Genomic DNA, 13,882 nt, shown 5'->3' with positions numbered 1-13,882 from the left:
CAGCACAGCAGGCAGCCCCAACAACATACCCCGGAGGAGGTGGGACTGGATTTGGTAGCATCCACTGAGCTAGATCTGGCTTCTTTGGGGCACAACCAGGCCCCAAAGTCCCTTCAGTTGTGGGCAGTGCAGCTGGTTGCTAGAAGAACCTCTGTGGGTCACGCAGCTTCAGCTGACACAGTCCCCTTTGTTCCCCTGACCACTTGGAATTCTCTCCAGCTGTATTTCTAGCCCTAGCAGAATCAGCAGTTTGACAGGGTGCCTGGTCCACTGTTTACACTACTCCTTTGCCCGTTTGCGGCACTCCAACTCATTCTTTGCATGAGGAGAGGACTCGGTCACCACTGTCACTCCCCTTCCCCAAGACCTGCTGGCATCACCGCAAAGTCTGCTAGGTTATCTCCAGGGGCATCCCTCTACCTGATTTCAGATTCACTGTAACCTGGGTTCACAATACTGGCAACAGCTGGCCTTGAACCATTTGGCCACTTTAGGGAATGCCGCCTGAAACCAGTGCCACAGGGTCAGAGTCATCTGTTAACATCCAGCTCCACAGAGACCACCTGGTCCCAGCTGACTCAGCAGAAGCCATGTGTTTATCCACAGAATCCTACAGGGGCCTTGGACCTCCGTGAAGTCCTTAGGAGTTGAGTCCTGGCTTGAAGTTTGTCGGGGACAGGACTCCGTTCTAGGAGCTGTCGTGTGCCTACGTCACATCTCTGGCACTATTGATGCAAGGATGAACTTCATCGTATTTCTATAGGGTTTTCCAACCACATACTCCTGTGTAGGGACATGGTCTCCTGTGCATACAGCAGCCAACTAATACATGCTTGTTTCCCCCTCCTCCCACCCCAACTCTTCTAGAATAAAATACTGGGCCCTCCACTTACGCTTCCTTCTACGTATGGAACCATGCCAGGCCACCACGTTGCCACTGTCACCCTTTCACCCAGCGGAGCCCAAGGAGAGGTGAGCAAGGGTACAAGGGGACAGATGCTGCTGGGAGTCCACAGAAGGCAGGAGGCAGCCTTGGCAACCCCAAGGAACCCTTTTCGGATTAGTCACAGCAAACAATGGGCTGTTTACTGGGATTTTCTGAGCTTGCTAATGAGAAGAGGAAATTCTTATTCACCCCACACCCTGGGGGAGGGAGGTCAAGGCCAAAAGCTCACCTCCCAGTGAAGGGTCTTGCCAGCAGCTCTGGCCACTCAGAGACATAGAGACCTGGTCACCCACATCCCACCATTCATGGGAAATTGCTGCAACAGACTGCCCTCTCTGGCTCCTGTATTACTCTAATGGCTTTGGAAGTCCAATGGCCCTTTTCCTCATTCTCCTCAGAGCCTTTCTCCAACATCCCGCCTTCCCCCCTCCCCCCAGTGATTTCCTCCCACCCAATAGGAAGGAGTCTTTAGGAAGATGCGCCAAGGTCAGAGCAATAAAGGATCTGTAAGCTCCAGCAACCGCAGCCTTTAAAGAGTTTTTCTTGAGATCGCAGTTTAGGTTAGGTTTAGGTTCACTTTCACCTCCTTATGTAGCCAGGGGAAACCTGCATCCACCTCCCAAGTGCTGGGATTACCAACCTGTGCTTCCACACTTCGCACAGGACCGAGAAGCAAAAGCAGGGCGCTGTGCATGCCCCAGTCCCGCCTCTTTTTGTACAATGTGGCTTACTTTATATGGAGACGCATCACTAGGACCAGTTTGACAAAGTATTTTAATATACAGATACAAAATGACAAATAGAGATTCACAGCATTTACAAGAAATCAAATACCTATTTTTTAAAAACAATAACAACAAAAAACCCTTCATTTAGCAAAAAAAATGCACATCTTGCACACAGGTCCTATTTCAGTGTCAAGGTCAACTCGCCATCTCAAGAGTAGCACTTGACTTACACAGACCACAGCACCCCAACGTGGATTAGTTTTCACCAAAAGCATAGCCAAGAAGTCAGCAAGTCACGCACACTGGGCACCAACGTGTACCCCCCAAAAGGGACCAATTATTAAATTACAGAAGTGGTTCAAAATACTTTCTAAATATAAACGGTCATGCCTAAGAGACCATGAAGGTAATAATGAAGTACGTGGGATGGCTAAGCAAATTTTCATACATTATATAAGCTGACTCCCTCACCCCCCCCCCCCAGACTAGCTAGAAGTTGCTACTTACTTTGTCCCAAGTCCTTCAAACTCCCCTTCCCTGGATCCTGAGAAGAAACCATTTGTGGGCACACTGCACCCAACATCCTGGCTTTACGCTGCTGAAAGACACTGACTCACACTTCTTGGCACTGGCCTGAGGGACACTTCTGCTTTTCCTATCTGGGATGAAGACAAAATGCAGAAGCCATGCCCTGGCTCCAGGAAACTCCAACTGGAAACAGAACTGACCCGTTCTGAGAAATATCCAGGTCTAATTCACACACGCATGATGCTGGATCGCAGGCGCTTACAAAAGACTTCCACTGGGAACTGGATTTCAAATTAAATACATTTTTGCTTCGTATGTAAAAACAGCAAAGAAGGATGTGGAATCAGTCTTGAATGGCTTGGATAGCAAAAGGCACAGTATTTAGAAATGGCATTCCAAGTGGTGATGGTTCCCGCCTGCAGAAGCAGGTCTACCATATGTCTCTTGAGAGCCTAACTAGCTGTCTACCACTCCCTTTTACTCTTGAGACAGAGCCTGGAATGTTCCTTCTTTTTCTACACTTTCAAGTATTATTTATGATCACCTTTCACCTACCACATGGTGGTCATATATAATCTAAACCAGGGAGGCCCTCTCAACTGTATCAACAGAGCTGGCAAATTCTGAAATGCTAACGACAGAACAAATGAAATCATTAAAATGGAAATCAAATCACAAATTGTTTTGGCCGTTCAGGGAAAGGGAGGGAGCATTCACGAGCCTCAGACACTGTTTCTCTTTTCTTCCTTTCAAAGTAGAGCACACGCCTCAAATCAAGAAGGAAGTTTGGAGAACTAAAAATAATACTTAAGGTCTTCCACTTTTTGTAGAACTCAGGTATTTGGTAATAAAATTTATATAGACATACAGATTTTTTACAAAGTCAAAAGGCTATTATAGCTTTTAAAAACACATTAGTTTTCAAAATCACCCAGAAATCCCAAGTAAGATTCATCCGGGTCAGACATTTGATCAAACACTTCTCACACTGTATAAAATTGCCTGGGGCCGGCCCAGGTCTTGACCGTGACTCGGGATTGTTAGGAGGTCTGTGGAGGTAGGTGGGAACCGGAAGTTAGGGCAGCTGGGAAATCTATCAGGACCAGTCACAAACTTAACGTATTACTTCTTCACTGTCATTCACTGTAACAGCAAATGAAGTCTGCAGTGAGCCTCAAGTTGAATCCTCAGTGACTATAAACAGGACCAAAAGACTCTCTTCACTTCCTCAAATCAGTTCACGTATTAAGAGCACAACTGTTGAAACTGCTGGACAGACACAGTGTAGCAGAGAAAGTACACTAAGTATAATTTCCAAAATATATCATTGCATTCAGTTAGTAAAATACAAAAACAACCTGTCAGTTATAGAAACGCAGCTAAGCTGAGGCATCTATTTAAGGGTTCTCTCACTTGCTCTCTGTCTCTCTAACACACACACACACACACACACACACACACACACACACACGTTCTGTGCACTGAACCACTTCATGACACACAGAAACAGCCCAGCCCTGGGGCTTCTGACCACGATCCGGCCTCTAAGTGAACACGCCCAGGGTGCACAGCAGGGCCGAGGCTAACCCCAGGTCCAGGGTCAAGGTGATTTGCTGTGAGGTCAGTAGCTTTAGGCCTAGCTCTAGCTGGGGCGAACTGGGTGGAGGAACCATGCTGATGGACCAATATCTTCATCTCTAACACTGCAGACTTGTTTGTTCTCAAGCAAGAGCTGAGGAGCAAGGAGAACCTTGCAGGAACTGCTCGCAAGAACAAGCTTGTCCAAAAGGCACAGCTGCATGGCGGGATCCCTCCCTGCCAGCTCACTGTGTCGATTAAAATGTAGGACCAGTCTTCCTTATATCTGGTTAAAAAGCATTTTCATCAAATTCCACAATGTCAACAAAGGGAGGTTACTCTCTGTGGGCGTCAGCCGTATGACCATCATTAAACTGTCTCTCAGAGCAAAGGAGTCAACCTCCAGATGATACAGCCCAATGCACTACCATTTCAAGGTCATGTGGCAGGTGTCTCCACAACCCAGGAAGCAGGACGCTTTGTCTCTCGCTTTCTCTGTGGAACCTCTGTGTCTTCATCACCTCACTGATGAAGAAACTGCAAATGGCTGCTGAAGATGCGCGGGTGCCCATTCTCATGTTATCAAACTTGAAACAATTTTCACCTCGCCACTATTTCTGTGAACGGCAGCTTCTTAGGTGGTGCTGTGAGCAGACAGGACCTCTGCTGGAGGAGGTGAGAGGGGGACTAACGAGCAGGCAGTGCCCTTCCCTCTGGTCAGGGAAGTAGCACGCGGCTTTGAGGATGCTATCATGTCCCACGTTGCCAGGGCGACAGGCGCCTCCTGTCTCTCCCTAGCTTGTGAACAGGGAACCTTGTAAGATGAAGCCTACACTCTTGCTTGGCACTAGGTACACCTTGGAAAACAGTGGGCACCTGCCCTGCAGTTCTAACCCCTTCACTGCCTCTCCCAGGCCTGGCCTGACCCAGGCCATCCTATGGCTGCCAACATCCTACCAATCTCCGTCAATGCTTAAGAACAAACACAGAAGGCATCCTTAAATAGTGGCTCCCAAGGGACTGAAAGGCTCTTGGAACTGTCTGGAACTGCAGCAGGGGTGTGACCATCAGTGGTAAACTCACAGGACCACTGGGTCAGCTGTTCCCATGCCGAGAGAGGCCTGGTCCCCACATCCCGGCCACCTGAGAGTGCAGCTTGGCTTCCAGTGTAGGACAGAGCAGTGCTTCAGGGTGCCCTTCTTTCCACGAGGGCAGCAGGGCCTCTCAAGATCAAAGATGAGTTCAACTCCTTCTCCTCGCCACAGATTCCTAAAAGAAGCATGCAGCACCACACTGGACACCACACCGAAGAGACGAACCTGGCCTTCCTCCCCACAGTACCTCAGAGGCACATCCTGAGTGAGGCTCATTTTCTGAAGGGGGTTAGTTTGTGGAAAGTGTGCCAGAAGAGTGACGGCTTCCTCTTGGGCTCAGCCAGGGCAAAGACTTGCTGCTGCGGGATGCTGGTAGGCACGGTGATGTGGCGCTGGTGAACGGGCGGCAGGCTCTGGTGGGGCGGGGCCACGGGGCAGCTGCTGTAGCCTAATTCAGGAAGGACAGACAGACCAATCAGTTAAAAGCCACACTGGGGCTTGAAGTACTTAGCTGATTCACAGAAATCAAAAAGCCATCTAAGAAACTGTCCTAAGCAACAAGACTTTCGGATAGCCGGTGTGGGGTCAGCAACGGTTACGTCATGGAGACTCCCCCAAACTCTCACAGGAAGGAAGCCCGGAGATGAAGCAGATCACCTTTCACCGCCAGGGAGGTCAGGGTGGAATCAGAACTGGGCTCCTGGTATGGATGGGTAAGTAGTAACAATGCTCAAACCAAGGCCTGAAGTCAACACTCCCTCGGCCCAAATGCTACTCCACACTGACTGGCCCTGAGTATTTGGAGGGAAATTCTTTGATTTCTCTGTGCTTTAGTTCCTCACTCTCTAAAACAGGAGTAACGGTACCAGGGTGTCACAAGAACAGGTGAGGTGACATTCACTGGCACTCTCTACCCTGGGGACATTGAGTGTGTGCACTAGGACCCTGATGTGGCCTGGCCGCGCTTGCTTCTGCAGCACTGCCAAGTTACTCTCCTGTGCATAGAGTGGGGAAGCACACTCGAGAAGAAGCCCAGGGTCTTCTCACCCACTGACGCAAAGTGTCGACACCTTGCCTCACCTCCCTGGACTGTGGTACAGCTGTGTTGTAAAACGTTACTTTAACTAGGCAAAGGTGTGTTACATTTGTTTAATTATGTAGACATGTGTTCGTTTCTTTAAAGAAGCCTTTGTTTCACCTTACTTGCCTAAGGCACCTGATTGGCCTAATAAAGAGTTGAATGGCCAATAACTAGGCAGAGAGAGAGGGGGAAAGAGGAGAGGGAAGGAGGGAGAGAGGAAGGGAGGAATGGCGGGGCTGGCAGGCAAAAAGAATAAATAATAGGAGGAGAAAGCTAGGCTTGAAGAGAGAAGAAGAAAAGAGAGAATGAGGGAAAAAGGAAGGGAGACACCCAAGGCCAGCCAGGCAGCAGACAGACAGACAGACAGAAGAAGCAGAGCAAGTATACAGAGGGGAGGAAGATAAAAAGCTCCTAGGCAATAGTTAGATAAAGAGAAACAGGTTGACTTGAAAGATCTAGCCAAAAACAAGCCTAAGGGAGGCCGAGCATCCATAACTAATAGTAAGCCTCCCTGTCATGATTTGAGAAGTGGTTGCTGGCCCGAAAGAATATGGCTGGTACACAGTCACCTATAGCGGGCAAGCATTTGCTAATGGAGATTCCTCCTCAAACCAAAGGTGCCTGGTGGCTAAGTGGTACCATAATCCCCTCTCACCCCTCAGGAATGTGAGGAACAGGGAGCACTGGCAGGGCTAGGAGGCGTGAAGGCCTCTGCTGCTGTCTGAAGTATTTCATGCACCTGCATGCAAACCTGAAAGACTCCACCTGCATGTCAATTTGGGTCTGTTTCTTTAGTGTCCCTGGCTCTGTCTGTCCACCCAGTGGTGGAGAAGGTTCTCTGTAAACTCTGCCTTCATATTATCACAAGAGCCACAGGAAGGAGGCAAAGCCTCCACCAACCTTACCTTTAGATTTCCCATGTCCGGCTTTCTGGGCATTCAACATAGCGAGTTTCTTTTGATTTTCTGGGATTTCCATTCCTGGATTTGGAAACAGAGGTGGTCCATACTCAGAACCCAGGAAAACATTGTCAAAACAAAGTGTGTACTACATAGACCAGTGCCTAGGTGTTCTCTACAGACTGGATCAAAGAACCCTGAGAGGAAAGGCACCAGCGGTGTCACCAGGGACCTCACAATGACCTCTGAACCTGAGTGTTTTGGCACGTGCGTGATATGAGGTGCTACTGTCATGAGACACAGACCCTGATGTCTCAAGACAGACACGCCCAGGGCCAATGTCCACACAGAAGCTACCGTAATTGCAGGTCTAAAGCGCTGAACTCTGGGAAGAGAGCCCAAGGCAAAGAGGCCTAGGGCTGCTGCTCACAGGAGCTGGGAGCTCTGTGGGTTGAGATTCTACTCACCTGAAGCCTCAGGTTGGAGCTCTGCATCGTAGCCCTGAAGTGTGGACTGAAATGCCATCTACCGTCTACATACCCATTGTGGGCCAACTATGTAAAAACAAGCTGTACCCGGAGAGAGGACAGAGAGACAAACAGCAGAGGAGCTGCGGCGGGTCTGGGGTGACTGCTTCTCCTGAGGTGAGGAGCCGCGTAGCACTGCAACAGAGCGGAGCCGCACTCTACCTCCGCAGCTCGGGGTGCCCCTTGTCTCTGTTTCCAACCCTACCTTCTAGATAGGCTCTGCTCCCCTGGCTTCCTGCAGTCACATACCCATGTCTGTCTGACCGGCGGGGTCTCCTTCCCACCCCATACTCAGACATAGAGATTGGGGTCTTGCTCCAGGCCCAGCCTGAGGACCTGTCCACACTGGACACAAAGCAAAAGACACACGCAAGCTGCAGAATAGAGCTGGAAGTGTTTAGGATGCCTGCGTGATCATCATGGACCCTCAGCGAAAGAAGTGCAAGCATCCGACTCTAGCTGCGACAGACAGTGTGAATGACTGCGCAAGCTGTGGGAGAGCAAGCATTCCGACCTGGGTGCTTCTAGTCACACCAGACAGTGTGGACGACTAAGTTGGGGGAGTGCAAGCATTCCGACCTGGGTGCTTCTAGTCACACCAGACAGTGTGGACGACTGCGCAAGCTGCGGGGAGAGCAAGCATTCCAGCTCGCCGTTTCTCGAGCCGCGGCAGACAGGGTGACCGACTGAGTAATCGCACCTCACATTTTGGTAACTACCTGAACACTTCTGAGAAGGATTTCATGACAAGCCTTATTGCGACAGAGTCTGACGGTCAGCAGTCAATGCACGGCAGCTACTGTGGGTTCCGGTTCCCTTGGGTCTAAAGGACAGTCACACAGAGTAGACGAGCCCATCTGTGAGGCTGGGAACTACCTGACCTCACACTTGTCTGAGCTCCGAAGGTCTCTAAAGAAATTCTTACTTTTACTGGCAAGATAGCCTGATGGATTTCTAAGAGCTCTCAACATAGGATCCTAGGACACTTTCTAGTTCCAACAGCAGAATCTATGGCCAAGTCTGAAGGTGCTGGCTTATACAGGAGACATGGGGATCACCCTTAAAGCCCTTTGGGCTCAGGAGCAGCAGGGCAGTACTGGCCCAGATACACAATCCTTGAGATCTGGGCACCACAGCCATTTCTCACTCGTCTTATCCCTGTACACCCCTGATCTGGGCACCACAGCTCACATCTGACAGTGTGTGCTCACAATCCCAGTCTGTGTGAGTGGCTCTGGAGCTCAGACATAGAAACTGTGAATGCTACACTGGTTAACGCCACGCGGCAGCTTCCTTCTCATGAGATCATGCAATCAAACGGTCAGCAGAAGTTGGGACGACACACCAAAGTACAGGTTAAGTTCCCCTTGTCTGAATTGTGTGGGACTGGAACATGCAACACTTTAGATTTTCTAATATTTTCACATACACAATATATATCTTAGTGATGAGACCAACGTCTAAGCACGGGATTTGGTTATGTTTCGTAGATCCCTTCTACACAGCCTGGAATTATCTCCAAACTGTACTTTTGGGGCATCTGTATTCTAAGTGGGTCTCTCACATGATGCTGAAGAGTGGAATTTTCCACACTGACACTCAGAAGGATTCTGGTTTGGGGACCGTGGATGCTCAGTCTGCACAAGGATACCACTATCAGAAGCAGGAGCTTACTCATGTGCAGGTTCTATGGATGCCAGAGATAAGGGGAGGCCTAGGAGGAACTGTGTCTGAACAGACCCAGGCAGTGAGGCGAATTTAGAGTGCTTTGCAGCGGTGGTGATCAAGGGGAAGTCCATTTTCTGGCATTTCTGGGCTAGGAAGATGACTGCTTGGGGGTAGATAAAGAGTGCGTGCTGTACAAGTCTGAAGTCCTGAGTTCAAATCCCCGGTGCTCATGTAAAAAGCTGGTGTACTCGTGTGCAACTGTAACCAATGCTGTGGGGGGACTGAGACGGGAAGATTGCCGGGTCTTGATGGCAGCTAGCCTAGCTCCAGGTTTGGTAAGACCCATCGTGAGTGAAAAAGGCAGAGAAGGACACAGCGGGTCCCTAGATGTCCTCTTCTGACCTCCATATGCATCACCCCACCAGGAACAAATACACCACATACATACATGCAACATGAATAAGTGAGTACAGAAAAGAAAGAATCATCTAATGTGTCTACTGGTTGGGTGAGGGGCGTGTGTGTGCCACCATCATATGGTCAGTCCCTGGCACCACACCAAGCCGGGCTGTCTGTAAAATGGGAATAAAGGGAACAAGCAATTCCTATGGGGTGAGGGGCTATCTCGACCACTGCTTCCCGAAGCATGTGCCTGCAGCCCCGTCCACGGATTTGGTTCTTCAGGGAGTGACTGAGCAGAAGAGGTAGATGGAGGAGGCTGTGGGGACTCACCCATTTGCTGGTCTTCCTGTACCCTCTGCCTCTCATCTGCATAGGCCTGCAGCCACCTGGCCTTGTCTTCCTGCTTTCTGGCGCAAAACAGGTGCACCTCATCTGTGGTTCTGCTGACCAACTTGAAGGCATTCCGCATGCTGAGGTTCCAGTCCTTGTCCCGCCCGTCCTCCACGTCCACAAGCTCCACCTCGTCCATGTCCATGCGGCCCTTGTAGTACAGCATGTCCCTACGCAGCAGGTCCTTCTTGCAGGACACCAGCTGGTGGTCGAAGAGGAAGAAGATCCGCTGCTGGGTCTTGCCCTGCCTGGTGATTTTGGTCAGTTCCCCCGAATGAATCAACTCGGAGCTTCGGTCTAGGATGTCCAGGCCCTGAGAGAATGCAACAACGCTGTGAGTTGTCTGAACCAAATTGTGTCCAGTAGTAGACACAAAGAAGGGGTCTCTGGTACAGTCTTTCTAGAATATTCCAGCTCCCTATGGTCAGGCATTGCTGCCCTACACACGGGCAGGGCCTCAGAGGCCATTCAGACCCTGACTTCCTGGATCCCTTGTCCTGAAATACTTCTTTGCTGCTCTTTATTTCCTCTGTGTTACTTGAAGTGTCTTCCTGATCTAAAAAAAACCACACACTACAGTAATGGAATCCAGACAGCATCTGCAGCGGGAGCTAATAAAGCCTGATTTCAGAATAAGGGAGAAGCAGAGGTTGCATTGTACAGGGATATGGTATAATGAAATTACCTCCCGAGTCAGGTGTATACCCACTTCCTGGAGCAGCTTAGGGTCCTGGAAATAAAAGGCCAGGCTGCCAGTAAGAAATTAGTAAATTCTGATGAAATGATCTAATGTTTGATTATTTCTACTGTTAGGTCATAACATTCTAAATGTTAGACTCTAAAGGCTGGAAGAAAAAAACAACTCCCCTTTATAATATCTAGAGTGGATAGATGCCAGCATCCCCCTAACAAATTTGGTATGAAGCTGGCCTTCATTTAAAAATTTTCATTTCCCTCTAAATCTCAATAATACTCAGCATATTTTGGAGGCAAAAGTACTTGACTCCAAAATATTGCTTCTATTTCCTTTCCTAGAGCAATTCTGTGCCCCAGATTCTTCACTTAAAAAACAGGGGATCAGCAGTGATGACAGAGGTTTGTCAGGGCTCTGGAGGAAGAGCACTTCTCTTCAGCTGACCCTGCCTTCTCACCCTGTACCTTCTCAGTCCCTGAAAGCCATGTAAAGAGAACCTAACCAGGTTCAGCAGCAATCTGAACAGCACCAGTTTTCTTAGCTGCTGTGCTTCAGCACAGGTGACCCACACAGACATGCAATCTGCCAGAATCCTGGGCTGGAACCCAGCTCTGCCAACACTCTAGCTACGTGGCCTTGGATGAGGTGCTTACACCTTTCCCTGTGTGCTCATGCAATAAATAAGGGTATACATTCATCAGGCCATTACTTCCGTGCCCTATCAAGTAGGGTTATTTGTACTATTACTTAATGATCATGTAACCTAAAAAGTAGTATTTTTCTCCTTAAAGACGATAAGAGAATATCTGCTTGGATCATACAGGACTCAAATATGTCATTATGGCTCAAGACCCCATGCTCCTACTACCGTGTTCTATGACTGTGTAGAAACGGGGCCTTTGTTTAGGATCAAACTGGCTCTCCATGTCGGGGGGACCAGACTCTAAGCAATGAGTAATGACTTTTAAAAAAATTATTTTTAAAGACAGGCAGTGGTGGCTCACACCTTTAATCCCAGCACCCAGAAAGCAGAGACAGGGTCGAGGCCAGTCTTGTTCACAGAGTGAGTTCCAGAACAGCCAGAGCTACATAGAGGAAACCCTACCTCGAAAAAACAAAACCAACCAGCCAAACAACAACAAGAAAGCCCAAATAGCAAAAATCTAATTAACTGCCTTTATTTATTCATTTTGTGTGTGCTTAAGTTTCTGTGTCTGGGCGGAGTAAGTCACCATTCCCATGTGGCTGGTGGAGGACAACCTGCAGGGTTCATTTCTCTCCTTTACCATGTAGACGCTGGGGATTAAACTCATGCTATTTCTGGTTGGCACCTTTACCCTCTGAGCTATCTCACCTACTCAGACCCTATTTCTTTGTAGGCACTGTATATAAATAAGGCAATTGACTTTTAGACTTATCAAAATCCCTCTGACTACACAGACCATTATCAGAACGTACACCATTAAAGCCAGAACACGGAATGCTAAAGGATGCTGTCCCTGGGTCCAAGGTACAGGAGCGGTGAGCCACTCCGCCTATGCGAGCGCCACTCACCTCCCAGCCTACGATGGACACCTGCCAGCGGGCAATCTTGTCAATGCTCTCCAGCTTGCGCTTGCGTTCGTTGATCAAGCAAGCCACGTTCTTCATGGCCTCGTAGGCTGCCTTGATATTGTTGTAATCGCTGCAAAATGGGGAGTTCATTTCAGCTGTAAGGACACGCAACTCACAAAGGAGGACTGACAGTGTGCTCGGACCCTGGTCTGTATGCTAACAGTCTAGACAAGGCACTGAGTAAGAGCCATTATTCCCGATGAATAGACCATAGTCTGCACAGGTTAAGTGAGCGGAGAGAACACAATTCACAATTCTTCTGGGGTAAGAATGTTGTCATTCATTTCCCAGAAATCACCATGAATGAAAGTAAATGTCACAGAAACCTAGTGTTAATCATAGCAGCTTTGAATTATTTCCATTAGCACAGAGAACTGCCTTCATTTCTGCCTTGATTTAACATAACCACTTCTGCTATATAAAGCTGCTCGAAAACCACTGGTTGCGTTATGAGACTAATTATCCGCATCAAGTCTCATCTTTTACTTGTTGAGGAAGGGACTTGAAAGACCATAAGCCATACAGTATGATGGTCTTCCGGCAGCCCCCCCAGGCCACGCCTCTAAAACTGTTAAGAAGCTGTGAACACACACAGGGGCACTGACTGCCAGGAAGTCTGCAGGACTGTCCATAAGGCAGGTCCTGACTCCGGGGGTCTATTCTCAAGGCAGAGCAAGAGGCAAAATGAGCATGAGGTAGAACTGCCTAAGACTTGGGAGCCCCCAGAGAAAAGGGATGATGTATTTTCTAAAAGGCCCCCCCAAAGCAGCAGAAACTAGGAGGCTTTGTTGTTGCTTCTTTTTCTCTAGAATACTCCTTCCCCCCATTTAACTTTAACAAAAAAAAAGGAAGAGTCTCAATGTCATTCTCTTTTGAATATTTCTCAAAGTTGGTTCTGGCGGTGCGTACCTCACACGAGCAGCCAGGGCAGGAGGATTGAGAGTTAGTTTGAGGTTAGCCTCGGCTACATATGAGTCCTGGTCCCCTTGGTCCTGGAGCACACACACACAAACTGGAACAAGTGTGATAGCGAATGCCTATAATATTAGCACTACTCGGGGGATATAGGCAGTATTTCTAGATACAGGATTTCTTCAAGTTCAAAGCCAGCCAGGATCACCTTAACAGCACCTTGCCTCAAAAATAAATAAATAGGTGGAATAAATTTGAAAAATAATCAAAATCTGCAAATGCTCACAGGAAAAAAAATGTTCTTAAAAGAGAAAAGTCAGGAAGCTGAGCAGTGATTCAGAGAGTGGAGGTGTTTGCTATGCAAGCCCTGGAACCCAGGTAAAGAGGGAAGGGGAGAACTGACACCACAAAGTTGCCCTCTGACCCCCACATGTGTGCTGTGCCATGCAGGTTGCACCCCCATGGTAAAATACTCAGAACATTCTAAAGCATTAAGTCCGTCTTGCAGAGTGTGCGTGGTCACAGCTGCCCACCTTGGAAAGCGTTGGACTCCCACACCATTTCTCCAGAAGGCTTTGCTTCACTTCTCAGATCTCTCATTATTTTCCCCAAATCACTGATGTGGGAGGTCCTTCTGCATATGTGTTGCTTTTATTGCTTAATGAATAAAGCTGCTTTGGCCAATGGCTTAGCCGAGTAAAGTCAGGCAGGAAATCCCAACACAGATATAGAGAGAGAGTAGGCAGAGTCAGGGAGATGCCATGTAGTTGCCAAAGGAGAAGGACATGCCGGAACCTTACCAGCTAGGCCACAGCCTCATG

General features: G+C 48.6%; 1 protein-coding gene across 8 annotated transcripts in view; it reads right to left on the bottom strand.

Moving 5' to 3' along the window:
* Positions 1 to 1,702: 1,702 nt before the first annotated feature.
* Spata13 (spermatogenesis associated 13) overlaps positions 1,703 to 13,882 on the bottom strand; it is a 285,474-nt gene continuing 273,294 nt past the window's right edge. For 7 of the 8 annotated variants that reach the window (XM_075950253.1, XM_075950254.1, XM_075950251.1 and 4 more), the window contains 4 exons: positions 12,090 to 12,219; positions 9,782 to 10,154; positions 6,861 to 6,935; positions 1,703 to 5,322 (listed from right to left, as the gene is read on the bottom strand). In XM_075950253.1, the coding sequence (XP_075806368.1) occupies positions 5,147 to 5,322; positions 6,861 to 6,935; positions 9,782 to 10,154; positions 12,090 to 12,219 (754 nt within the window). In that variant the 3' untranslated portion in view covers positions 1,703 to 5,146. The remainder of the gene's footprint in view (positions 5,323 to 6,860; positions 6,936 to 9,781; positions 10,155 to 12,089; positions 12,220 to 13,882) is intronic. The other variant, XR_012908001.1, reaches the window with a different exon arrangement.

Source organism: Microtus pennsylvanicus, chromosome 15, assembly GCF_037038515.1.
Source record: "Microtus pennsylvanicus isolate mMicPen1 chromosome 15, mMicPen1.hap1, whole genome shotgun sequence".
Lineage (NCBI taxonomy): Eukaryota > Metazoa > Chordata > Mammalia > Rodentia > Cricetidae > Microtus > Microtus pennsylvanicus.
The sequence above is the reverse complement of the archived record's forward strand: the minus strand, read 5'-3'. Positions and strand labels throughout refer to the sequence as shown.